Source organism: Hemitrygon akajei, chromosome 31, assembly GCF_048418815.1.
Source record: "Hemitrygon akajei chromosome 31, sHemAka1.3, whole genome shotgun sequence".
Taxonomy (NCBI): Eukaryota; Metazoa; Chordata; class Chondrichthyes; order Myliobatiformes; family Dasyatidae; genus Hemitrygon; species Hemitrygon akajei.
Window position 1 is genome coordinate 35,497,351 of NC_133154.1, and position 13,297 is coordinate 35,510,647.

General features: G+C 55.7%; 1 protein-coding gene across 2 annotated transcripts in view; it reads left to right on the forward strand.

Moving 5' to 3' along the window:
- Window positions 1–3,030: 3,030 nt before the first annotated feature.
- Window positions 3,031–13,297, forward strand: part of LOC140719162 (transforming growth factor beta-1-induced transcript 1 protein-like) — a 38,757-nt gene continuing 28,490 nt past the window's right edge. The window contains exon 1 of one of the 2 annotated variants that reach the window (XM_073033578.1): window positions 3,031–3,178. In XM_073033578.1, the coding sequence (XP_072889679.1) occupies window positions 3,166–3,178 (13 nt within the window). In that variant the 5' untranslated portion in view covers window positions 3,031–3,165. The remainder of the gene's footprint in view (window positions 3,179–13,297) is intronic. The other variant, XM_073033579.1, reaches the window with a different exon arrangement.

The window sequence follows — 13,297 nt, forward strand, 5'->3', positions numbered from 1 at the left end:
ATACTCTCTGACTCTCTGTGATATTGTGTGTCTGTCTGTCTGTGACTCTCTCTGTGTGATAGTCTGTCCCTGTCTGTGATACTCTCTGTCTCTCTGTGATATTGTGTGTCTGTATGTCTGTGACTCTCTCTCTGTGATAGTCTGTCCCTGTCTGTGATACTGTCTGTCTCTCTGTGATATTGTGTGTCTGTCTGTCTGTGACTCTCTCTGTGTGATAGTCTGTCCCTGTCTGTGATACTGTCTGACTCTCTGTGATATTGCGTGTCTGTCTGTCTGTGACTCTCTCTCTGTGATAGTCTGTCCCTGTCTGTGATACTGTCTGACTCTCTGTGATATTGTGTGTCTGTCTGTCTGTGACTCTCTCTCTCTGTGATAGTCTGTCCCTGTCTGTGATACTGTCTGTCTCTCTGTGATATAGTGTGTCTGTCTGTCTGTGACTCTCTCTCTCTGTGATAGTCTGTCCCTGTCTGTGATACTGTCTGACTCTCTGTGATATTGTGTGTCTGTCTGTCTGTCTGTGACTGTCTCTCTGTGATAGTCTGTCCCTGTCTGTGATACTGTCTGTCTCTCTGTGATATTGTGTGTCTGTCTGTCTGTGACTCTCTCTCTCTGTGATAGTCTGTCCCTGTCTGACTCTCTGTGATATTGTGTGTCTGTCTGTCTGTCTGTGACTCTCTCTGTGTGATAGTCTGTCCCTGTCTGTGATACTGTCTGTCTCTCTGTGATATTGTGTGTCTGTCTGTCTGTGACTCTCTCTCTGTGATAGTCTGTCCCTGTCTGTGATACTGTCTGTCTCTCTGTGATATTGTGTGTCTGTCTGTCTGTGACTCTCTCTCTCTGTGATAGTCTGTCCTGTCTGTGATACTGTCTGACTCTCTGTGATATTGTGTGTCTGTCTGTCTGTGACTCTCTCTGTGATAGTCTGTCCCTGTCTGTGATACTGTCTGTCTCTCTGTGATATAGTGTGTCTGTCTGTCTGTGACTCTCTCTCTGTGATAGTCTGTCCCTGTCTGTGATACTGTCTGTCTCTCTGTGATATTGTGTGTCTGTCTGTCTGTGATAGTCTGTCCCTGTCTGTGATACTGTCTGTCTCTCTGTGATATTGGTGTGTCTGTCTGTCTGTGACTCTCTCTCTGTGATAGTCTGTCCCTGTCTGTGATACTGTCTGTCTCTCTGTGATATTGTGTGTCTGTCTGTCTGTGACTCTCTCTCTGTGATAGTCTGTCCCTGTCTGTGATACTGTCTGTCTCTCTGTGATATTGTGTGTCTGTCTGTCTGTGACTCTCTCTCTGTGATAGTCTGTCCCTGTCTGTGATACTGTCTGTCTCTCTGTGATATTGTGTGTCTGTCTGTCTGTGACTCTCTCTCTGTGATAGTCTGTCCCTGTCTGTGATACTGTCTGTCTCTCTGTGATATTGTGTCTCTGTCTGTCTCTGTGATTCTGCCTGTATCTCTCTCTGATACTGTGTGTTTCATGTTGTCGATACTGAATCAGTGTCTGTGTTGCTTGTCTCTGTGTCTGTTTCTATAATAATGTTTCTTCATCTCTGAATGTGCCTGTGTGTGTATCTTTGTGTGTCTCTCTCCCTCTGCCCCACTCTCTACCCCTCTCCCCACTCTCCCTCGCTCTCCCCTCTCCCTTCCACCTCTACCCCTCTCCCATCCCCCTCCCCCCCACACTCTCCCTCTCTCTCCCCCACATCCTTTACCCTGCCTCACTTTCCCCTTTCTCTCTCCCTCCCCAATCTCCCCCATGCCTCCCACCTCCCACTCTCTGCCCCCTCTCCTAAACTCCCACTCTCACCCTCTCTCCTTCTTTCTCCCTTCCCCTACTCTTCCTCTCCTACCCCTCTCTCCCCTTACCCTCTCCCTCTCTTCTCTCCCCCGCCCCCTCTTCCTTCCCCTACACCCCCTCACTCCCCTCCCCTCTCTCCGCTCTCCTCCCTCCCACACCTCCCCCACCCCTTTCTCCCTTCCACCTCTACTCCATCCCCCTCCCTCACCCCTCTCTCTACTCTCTCACTGTATGTCACTCTTTGTGAAACAGCCTCTGCGTCCCAATGTGATTCTTTCTCTGACACCGTGTGTGAGAGAGAATAGGCACATGTATGATGTCTGCCCATCTCTGTTTCTGTGTGTGTGTGTGTGTGTGTGTAATTCTCCCACTGTCCCTCTGTGCATTATGTCTGTGACAGTTTATGTATGAATGTCTGTGCTTCAGTCTCTCTCACCCCTCCTTTGTTTTTCTGTCTTGCTCTGTCTTTCTCCCCCCTTGTGATTGTAACTCACTGTGGGGGCTCTCTCTGTCTGTTTCTGTCTCTCTCTCTCTCTGTCTCTCACTCTCTCTCTGTCTGTCTGTCTGTCTCTCTCTCTCTCTCTCTCTCCCTCCCTCCCTCCTTGTATTACTGTGTGGGATAGTGTGTCTCTTTCCTGTCTGTGTCTTTCTCTCCTGCTATGATACTGTGTGCGTGTCTGTTTCTCTGTGAAAGTGTCTTTCTCTCTGTGTGAGAGATACGGTGTGTCGCTCTATGAGACTGTGTGTGATACTGTGGCATGTTGACATCTCTGTCTGTTTGTGTGTGTCTGTCTTGTCTCATCTGTTTCTCTCATCTCTCTGTGTCTCTCTTTCTGTCTCTGTCTCCCTCTCTCTGTGTCTCTGTATCTCTCTCTCTCTCCCTCTTTCTGTGTCTCTGTCTCTCTCTGTCTCTGTGTGTCTCTCTTTATCTGTGTCTGTGTGTGTGTGTGTGTGTCTCTCTCTCTCTGTCTCTGTCTGTCTGTGTGTGTGTCTCTCTCTCTGTGTCTCTGTCTGTCTGTGTGTGTGTGTCTCTGTCTGTCTGTGTGTGAGTCTCTCTCTCTCTCTGTGTCTCTCTGTCTGTGTGTGTCTCTCTGTCTGTGTTCCTCTCAGTCTGTCTCTCCCCCCACTCATGATACCCTGTGTGTACCAGTGTATGTGAGTGAGTCTCTGCCTCACTTAGTCCAACTGCCAGGAATTCTGTGCATATTTCCTTACATGGGAAAGGCTCCCAGAGAATTCCGTCACTGGAAAAATCTCCTCCCTTTGCCAAAAACTTCCGGCCGTTAGTGGATGTCAGGTCTGGAGTCAGAGGGAGGGAAAGTCAGCCGGCTTCACGGACCGAGAGGGAGGAGGGGGAGAAGAGTGGCACCATGGAGGATCTCGGTGAGTGGCAGAGAGGGGAGAGGAGGGGGGAGTGAGTCGAGTTCTGTGGGGGTAGTCTATCTGAGACTGTGCCAACTCTAATTTCCTCCTTCACCCCCCAACATGCAATGTGCCCTCCTCCCTCCCTCCGTTCCTGCGGTGCTCCTTCCCAGGCACTCCCTCGTTACGAACCCTCCAGCAGCGCTCCCTCTCCCTCTCCACCCTTTCCTGAGGCCAGAATTTCTTCCCTCCCAGCTGCCCCCTCCCACAGCGCTTGCTCCAGGGAGGGGAGAGAGGGTGGGATGCAGACAGAAGGAGGCAGAAATGAGAATGTGAGAGATTAAAGAGAGGGAGGCAGAGGGTAGGGACGGAGGGAAAGAGGAAACTGGGTGGGATAGGGAGATGGCGTAGACACAGATAGCATTATGGATCTCCACACTGTGTCTGACCCCGGGAGTGTGTGATGGGACGGTGTGGAGGGAGATTCACTCTGTGTCTGACCCCGGGAGTGTGTGATGGGACGGTGTGGAGGGAGATTCACTCTGTGTCTGACCCCAGGAGTGTGTGACGGGACGGTGTGGAGGGAGATTCACTCTGTGTCTGACCCTGGGAGTGTGTGATGGGACGGTGTGGAGGGAGATTCACTCTGTGTCTGACCCCAGGAGTGTGTGACGGGTCGGTGTGTGGAGGGAGATTCACTCTGTGTCTGCCCCGGAAGTGTGTGATGGGACGGTGTGGAGGGAGTTTCACCCTGGGTCTGACCCCGGAAGTGTGTGATGAGATGGTGTGGAGGGAGCTTCACCCTGGGTCTGACCCCGGAAGTGTGTGATGGGACGGTGTGGAGGGAGCTTCACCCTGGGTCTGACCCCGGGAGTGTGTGATGGGACGGTGTGGAGGGTGATTCACTCTGTGTCTGACCCCGGGAGTGAGTGATGGGACGGTGTGGAGGGAGATTCACTCTGTGTCTGACCCCGGGAGTGTGTGATCGGACGGTGTGGAGGGAGATTCACCCTGGGTCTGACCCGGGAGTGTGTGATGGGACGGTGTGGAGGGAGCTTCACTCTGTGTCTGACCCCGGGAGTGAGTGATGGGACGGTGTGGAGGGAGATTCACTCTGTGTCTGACCCCGGGGTGTGTGATGGGACGGTGTGGAGGGAGATTCACTCTGTGTCTGACCCCGGGAGTGTGTGATGGGACGGTGTGGAGGGAGATTCACTCTGTGTCTGACCCCGGGAGTGTGTGATGGGACGGTGTGGAGGGAGATTCACTCTGTGTCTGACCCCGGGAGTGTGTGATGGGACGGTGTGGAGGGAGATTCACTCTGTGTCTGACCCCGGGAGTGTGTGATGGGACGGTGTGGAGGGAGATTCACTCTGTGTCTGACCCCGGGAGTGTGTGATGGGACGGTGTGGAGGGAGATTCACTCTGTGTCTGACCCCGGGAGTGTGTGATGGGACGGTGTGGAGGGAGATTCACTCTGTGTCTGACCCCGGGAGTGAGTGATGGGACGGTGTGGAGGGAGCTTCACTCTGTGTCTGACCCCGGGAGTGAGTGATGGGACGGTGTGGAGGGAGCTTCACTCTGTGTCTGACCCCGGGAGTGTGTGATGGGACGGTGTGGAGGGAGATTCACTCTGTGTCTGACCCCGGGAGTGTGTGATGGGACGGTGTGGAGGGAGATTCACTCTGTGTCTGACCCCGGGAGTGTGTGATGGGACGGTGTGGAGGGAGCTTCACCCTGGGTCTGACCCCGGGAGTGTGTGATGGGACGGTGTGGAGGGTGATTCACTCTGTGTCTGACCCCGGGAGTGAGTGATGGGACGGTGTGGAGGGAGATTCACTCTGTGTCTGACCCCGGGAGTGTGTGATCGGACGGTGTGGAGGGAGATTCACCCTGGGTCTGACCCCGGAAGTGTGTGATGGGACGGTGTGGAGGGAGCTTCACCCTGGGTCTGACCCCGGGAGTGTGTGATGGGACGGTGTGGAGGGTGATTCACTCTGTGTCTGACCCCGGGAGTGAGTGATGGGACGGTGTGGAGGGAGATTCACTCTGTGTCTGACCCCGGGAGTGTGTGATCGGACGGTGTGGAGGGAGATTCACCCTGGGTCTGACCCCGGGAGTGTATGATGGGACGGTGTGGAGGGAGCTTCACTCTGTGTCTGACCCCGGGAGTGAGTGATGGGACGGTGTGGAGGGAGATTCACTCTGTGTCTGACCCCGGGAGTGTGTGATGGGACGGTGTGGAGGGAGATTCACTCTGTGTCTGACCCCGGGAGTGTGTGATGGGACGGTGTGGAGGGAGATTCACTCTGTGTCTGACCCCGGGAGTGTGTGATGGGACGGTGTGGAGGGAGATTCACTCTGTGTCTGACCCCGGGAGTGTGTGATGGGACGGTGTGGAGGGAGATTCACTCTGTGTCTGACCCCGGGAGTGTGTGATGGGACGGTGTGGAGGGAGATTCACTCTGTGTCTGACCCCGGGAGTGTGTGATGGGACGGTGTGGAGGGAGATTCACTCTGTGTCTGACCCCGGGAGTGTGTGATGGGACGGTGTGGAGGGAGATTCACTCTGTGTCTGACCCCGGGAGTGTGTGATGGGACGGTGTGGAGGGAGCTTCACTCTGTGTCTGACCCCGGGAGTGAGTGATGGGACGGTGTGGAGGGAGCTTCACTCTGTGTCTGACCCCGGGAGTGTGTGATGGGACGGTGTGGAGGGAGATTCACTCTGTGTCTGACCCCGGGAGTGTGTGATGGGACGGTGTGGAGGGAGATTCACTCTGTGTCTGACCCCGGGAGTGTGTGATGGGACGGTGTGGAGGGAGATTCACTCTGTGTCTGACCCCGGGAGTGTGTGATGGGACGGTGTGGAGGGAGATTCACTCTGTGTCTGACCCCGGGAGTGTGTGATGGGACGGTGTGGAGGGAGCTTCACTCTGTGTCTGACCCCGGGAGTGTGTGATGGGACGGTGTGGAGGGAGCTTCACTCTGTGTCTGACCCCGGGAGCGTGTAATGGGACGGTGTGGAGGGAGCTTCACTCTGTGTCTGACCCCGGGAGTGATTGATGGGACGGTGTATTTCTGGATGCTGTGTGGTTTTGGATATCAGCCTAATTCCTTCACTCACACACAAACACTATCACTATCTTTCATTGCAGGACCACAAAGTCATTTCCTCTGTGAAGCATCTTAAACTCTGTGGGGTGGTGTAGGGTTTTACCCGTGATCACTCAGTGCAGCTCCCGGTTGGGAGATGTGTTGAATCATATTTTTTAAAAATGTGCTCTGTATGTTTCTGTGCCAATCTGACCCTTCAGTTGGGAGAGAGTCACATATTAGGGACTGACGGTAAACTGCCCCTCCCTGAATCATTGTTGGGGGTCCAGGACCTTTTCCACATCTCTCAACTGCCCCTCCCTGTCTCCCCTCTCCCCCTTGTCTCAACCCCTCTTCCCTAACCTTCTCTCAAACACCAGCTCCATCTTTGCTCTCCCCTGTCTCTTGACCCCTCTCCCCTTCTCTTAACCTCTTCTCCTGATCTACGGACCCCTCACCCCCTTCCCTGTATCTCAACCACCCCCCCATCTTCCCTTCCTCTCCTGTCTCCCACTGCCTGCCTCGCTCTCGAGCTCCTTCCTTTGTTACCTCCCTCACTCCGCTCAGCCAGAGAGGGCTTCACACACCCTCGGTCCAAGAATCGAGGCAGGAAGCCTCTGACAATGGAGTGGGTTATAAATAGGCCCTCGGCCTTCCTGAGTCAGTTCTCCCTGAATCTCCTCCTCCCAGGACAGAGATGCCAGGATTCCTTCTTTTCTCTCAGCCCGGACTCGCCCCTCTGTGCCCAGGATGAATTCAGTCACTGATGGGCCCAGGCCCCTGGTTCAGTAATGATTCTGCAGGCTGACACCAGGCCTCAGTGCCTGGGCCCAAAGTCATTTTAAGCCTGAGATCCAGGCCTTGAGGTCAGGCTGGGCTCAGAGGTTGCACTCCCCTCTTCCACCCCTTCCAACACCCCACACGCCCTATCCCAACACTGCATGCCCAAATCAGTCACCCCCCATGAGTCCCTTCCATGTATCACTGCTCTCTTCCTCAGTTCCTTCCCCTTGTTTACCCCTCCTCACTCACTTGAGACCCCTTCCCTACATTGTCCACTCTCCCTTTCTCACTAAACCCTGTGTCCGCTCCCCTTTCCTCTCTTTCCCATCCCACTCCTCTCCCTCCCCTCCATTTGTCATCACCCTCCCCTGTACCTCCCATTGCACTCCTATTCCACTCCCCTCACATTCCCCTTTCTCCCCTCCCTTACCTCCTACTTCCTTCTCCTTCCACTCCTCTCCCCTCCTCTCCCCTCCCACTCCCTTCCTCTCCCTTATCCCCTGCCGTCCCTTCCATTTCCCTCCACTCTCAACCCTTTCCTCCCACTCCCTTCCTCTCCCTTATCCCCTGCCGTCCCTTCCATTCCCCTCCACTCTCCACATTTTCCTCCCACTCCCTTCCTCTCCCTTATCCCCTGCCGTCCCTTCCATTCCCCTCCACTCTTCACCTTCTCCTCCCACTCCCTTCCTCTCCCTTATCTCCTGCCGTCCCTTCCATTCCCCTCCTCTCCACCCTTTCCTCCCACTCCCTTCCTCTCCCTTATTCCCTGCCGTCCCTTCCATTCCCCTCCACTCTCCACCCTTTCCTCCCACTCCCTTCCTCTCCCTTATCCCCTGCCGTCCCTTCCATTCCCCTCCACTCTTCACCCTTTCCTCCCACTCCCTTCCTCTCCCTTATCCCCTGCCGTCCCTTCCATTCCCCTCCACTCTTCACCCTTTCCTCCCACTCCCTTCCTCTCCCTTATCCCCTGCCGTCCCTTCCATTCCCCTCCACTCTTCACCCTTTCCTCCCACTCCCTTCCTCTCCCTTATCCCCTGCCATCCCTTCCATTCCCCTCCACTCTTCACCCTTTCCTCCCACTCCCTTCCTCTCCCTTATCCCCTGCCGTCCCTTCCATTCCCCTCCACTCTTCACCCTCTCCTCACACTCCCTTATCCCCTGCCGTCCCTTCCATTCCCCTCCACTCTCCACCCTTTCCTCCCACTCCCTTCCTCTCCCTTATCCCCTGCCGTCCCTTCCATTCCCTTCCACTCTTCACCCTTTCCTCCCACTCCCTTCCTCTCCCTTATCCCCTGCCGTCCCTTCCATTCCCCTCCACTCTTCACCCTCTCCTCCCACTCCCTTATCCCCTGCCGTCCCTTCCATTCCCCTCCACTCTCCACCCTTTCCTCCCACACCCTTCCTCTCCCTTATCCCCTGCCGTCCCTTCCATTCCCCTCCTCTCCACCCTTTCCTCCCACTCCCTTCCTCTCCCTTATCCCCTGCCGTCCCTTCCATTCCCCTCCACTCTTCACCCTCTCCTCCCACTCCCTTATCCCCTGCCGTCCCTTCCATTCCCCTCCACTCTCCACCCTTTCCTCCCACACCCTTCCTCTCCCTTATCCCCTGCCGTCCCTTCCATTCCCCTCCTCTCCACCCTTTCCTCCCACTCCCTTCCTCTCCCTTATCCCCTGCCGTCCCTTCCATTCCCCTCCACTCTTCACCCTTTCCTCCCACTCCCTTCCTCTCCCTTATCCCCTGCCGTCCCTTCCATTCCCCTCCACTCTTCACCCTTTCCTCCCACTCCCTTCCTCTCCCTTATTCCCTGCCGTCCCTTCCATTCCCCTCCACTCTTCACCCTCTCCTCCCACTCCCTTATCCCCTGCCGTCCCTTCCATTCCCCTCCACTCTTCACCCTTTCCTCCCACTCCCTTCCTCTCCCTTATCCCCTGCCGTCCCTTCCATTCCCCTCCACTCTTCACCCTCTCCTCCCACTCCCTTCCTCTCCCTTATCCCCTGCCATCCCTTCCATTCCCCTCCACTCTTCACCCTTTCCTCCCACTCCCTTCCTCTCCCTTATCCCCTGCCGTCCTTTCCATTCCCCTCCACTCTTCACACTCTCCTCCCACTCCCTTATCCCCTGCCGTCCCTTCCATTCCCCTCCACTCTTCACCCTTTCCTCCCACTCCCTTCCTCTCCCTTATCCCCTGCCGTCCCTTCCATTCCCCTCCACTCTTCACCCTTTCCTCCCACTCCCTTCCTCTCCCTTATCCCCTGCCGTCCTTTCCATTCCCCTCCACTCTTCACCCTTTCCTCCCACTCCCTTCCTCTCCCTTATCCCCTGCCGTCCCTTCCATTCCCCTCCACTCTTCACCCTCTCCTCCCACTCCCTTATCCCCTGCCGTCCCTTCCATTCCCCTCCACTCTCCACCCTTTCCTCCCACTCCCTTCCTCTCCCTTATCCCCTGCCGTCCCTTCCATTCCCCTCCACTCTTCACCCACTCCCTTCCTCTCCCTTATCCCCTGCCATCCCTTCCATTCCCCTCCACTCTTCACCCTTTCCTCCCACTCCCTTCCTCTCCCTTATCCCCTGCCGTCCCTTCCATTCCCCTCCACTCTTCACCCTTTCCTCCCACTCCCTTCCTCTCCCTTATCCCCTGCCGTCCCTTCCATTCCCCTCCACTCTCCACATTTTCCTCCCACTCCCTTCCTCTCCCTTATCCCCTGCCGTCCCTTCCATTCCCCTCCACTCTTCACCCTTTCCTCCCACTCCCTTCCTCTCCCTTATCCCCTGCCGTCCCTTCCATTCCCCTCCACTCTTCACCCTTTCCTCCCACTCCCTTCCTCTCCCTTATCCCCTGCCGTCCCTTCCATTCCCCTCCACTCTTCACCCTTTCCTCCCACTCCCACTCTCCTCCTCCTTTCTCCACTTCTCCCATTCTCTCTCTCCCTTCCTCCTGCCTTCTCCTCTCATCACCTCTCCCTCCCCCTCACTCCTACACCTCCTACATCTCTCCATATCCCCCTCCCCTACACCCTCAACTCTCCATCTCTCCCTGTGCCCTCCCCTCACTCCTACACCCCCAACTCCCCATATGCCACTCCCTCGCTCTCCCCTCACCCCTACACCCCTTCCCTTCCTGCACCCCTCCCTCCCTCCCCCTCACATTAACTCCCCATCTCTCTGCCCCTCCCTCCCTCCCTCTCACTCCTACACACTAACTCCCCATCTCTCTACCCCTCCCTCCTACACACTAACTCCCCATCTCTCCCTGTGCCCCTCCCCTCACTCCTACACCCCCAACTCCCCATATGCCACTCCCTCGCTCTCCCCCTCACCCCTACAACCCTTCCCTTCCTGCACCCCTCCCTCCCCCTCACATTAACTCCCCATCTCTCCCTCTGCCCCTCCCTCCCTCCCTCCCTCCCTCTCACTCCTACACTCTCCCCATCTCTCCCTCTGCCCCCCCTCCCCATCAGTCCTACACACTAACTCCCCATCTCTCCCTCTGCCCCTCCCTCCTACACACTAACTCCCCATCTCTCCCTCTACCCCTCCTTCCTACACACTAACTCCCCATCTCTCCCTCTACCCCTCCCTCCTACACACTAACTCCCCATCTCTCCCTCTGCCCCACTCCTACACACTAACTCCCCATCTCTCCCTCTACCCCTCCCTCCTACACACTAACTCCCCATCTCTCCCTCTGCCCCTCCCTCCTACACACTAAGTCCCCATCTCTCCCTCTGCCCCTCACTCCTACACACTAACTCCCCATCTCTCCCTCTACCCCTCCCTCCTACACACGAACTCCCCATCTCTCCCTCTGCCCCTCCCTCCTACACACTAACTCCCCATCTCTCCCTCTACCCCTCCTTCCTACACACTAACTCCCCATCTCTCCCTCTACCCCTCCTTCCTACACACTAACTCCCCATCTCTCCCTCTACCCCTCCCTCCTACACACTAACTCCCCATCTCTCCCTCTGCCCCTCCCTCCTACACACTAACTCCCCATCTCTCCCTCTGCCCCTCCCTCCTACACACTAACTCCCCATCTCTCCCTCTGCCCCTCCCTCCTACACACTAACTCCCCATCTCTCCCTCTACCCCTCCCTCCTACACACTAACTCCCCATCTCTCCCTCTACCCCTCCCTCCTACACACTAACTCCCCATCTCTCCCTCTGCCCCTCCCTCCTACACACTAACTCCCCATCTCTCCCTCTACCCCTCCCTCCTACACACTAACTCCCCATCTCTCCCTCTGCCCCTCCCTCCTACACACTAACTCCCCATCTCTCCCTCTACCCCTCCCTCCTACACACTAACTCCCCATCTCTCCCTCTACCCCTCCCTCCTACACACTAACTCCCCATCTCTCCCTCTACCCCTCCCTCCTACACACTAACTCCCCATCTCTCCCTCTGCCCCTCCCTCCTACACACTAACTCCCCATCTCTCCCTCTACCCCTCCCTCCTACACACTAACTCCCCATCTCTCCCTCTACCCCTCCCTCCTACACACTAACTCCCCATCTCTCCCTCTGCCCCTCCCTCCCATTTCCTCCCCTCCTCCTGGATGGAGGAGCGAGCGCCAAGTCTGAGTGTACAGCGGGCTCGGGGTCCGAGTCTGAGACTGCCTGAAGATGACGTTTGCATGCTGGCCATCGTTAGTTGGAGTGTTGAGTGTTAAAATCAGGAAGTTTCGTTGCAGTTTTATAAAACTCTGGTCAGGACACGTCTGGAGTATTGCATTCAGTCTGGTCAGGGAGGCTAGGGCTGGTAGGGGAGGGTGCAAAAGAGATTCGTTAGGGGCCTGTGGCTATAACGGGAGGCTGGACGAATTTGTGTTGGCGTCTCTGGAGCCGCCGAGGCTGAGGGGGGATCTCATAGAGGCTGATAAGATCATGAGGGGCACAGACACAGGAGACAGCCGGTATCTTCACCCCCAGGGTCAAAATCAGAGGACACACTTTGTTTTTTTTAACACAGAGAGTGAGTGCCAGTTCTTGAGAATGTAGAACAGGATCTGCAAGAACAGTGCCTTCAGCCCTTAATCAAATTAGTTTAATTAATTAAACTTTGACATAATCCATCCCAAATTGAACTAACCCCTTCTGACTACACAGTGTCCATACCCCTCCATTCCCTGCACACCCATGTGTCTACACAGTGTCCATACCCCTCCATTCCCTGCACATCATGTGTCTACACAGTGTCCACACCCCTCCATTCCCTGCACATCATGTGCCTACACAGTGTCCATACCCCTCCATTCCCTGCACACCCATGTGCCTACACAGTGTCCATACCCCTCCATTCCCTGCACATCATGTGTCTACACAATGTCCATACCCCTCCATTCCCTGCACACCCATGTGTCTACACAGTGTCCATACCCCTCCATTCCCTGCACATCATGTGTCTACAGTGTCCATACCCCTCCATTCCCTGCACATCATGTGCCTACACAGTGTCCATACTCCTCCATTTCCTGCACACCCATGTGTCTACACAGTGTCCATACCCCTCCATTCCCTGCACATCCTTGTGTCTACACAGTGTCCATACCCCTCCATTCCCTGCACACCCATGTGTCTACACAGTGTCCATAACCTCCATTCCCTGCACACCCATGTGTCTACACAGTGTCCATACCCCTCCATTCCCTGCACACCCATGTGTCTACACAGTGTCCACACCCCTCCATTCCCTGCACATCCTTGTGTCTACACAGTTTCCATACCCCTCCATTCCCTGCACATCATGTGTCTACACAGTGTCCACACCCCTCCATTCCCTGCACATCCTTGTGCCTACACAGTGTCCATACCCCTCCATTCCCTGCACACCCATGTGCCTACACAGTGTCCATACCCCTCCATTCCCTGCACATCATGTGTCTACACAATGTCCATACCCCTCCATTCCCTGCACACCCATGTGTCTACACAGTGTCCATACCCCTCCATTCCCTGCACATCATGTGTCTACAGTGTCCATACCCCTCCATTCCCTGCACATCATGTGCCTACACAGTGTCCATACTCCTCCATTTCCTGCACACCCATGTGTCTACACAGTGTCCATACCCCTCCATTCCCTGCACATCCTTGTGTCTACACAGTGTCCATACCCCTCCATTCCCTGCACACCCATGTGTCTACACAGTGTCCATACCCCTCCATTCCCTGCACACCCATGTGTCTACACAGTGTCCATACCCCTCCATTCCCTGCACATCCTTGTGCCTACAGAGTGTCCACACCCCTCTATTCCCTG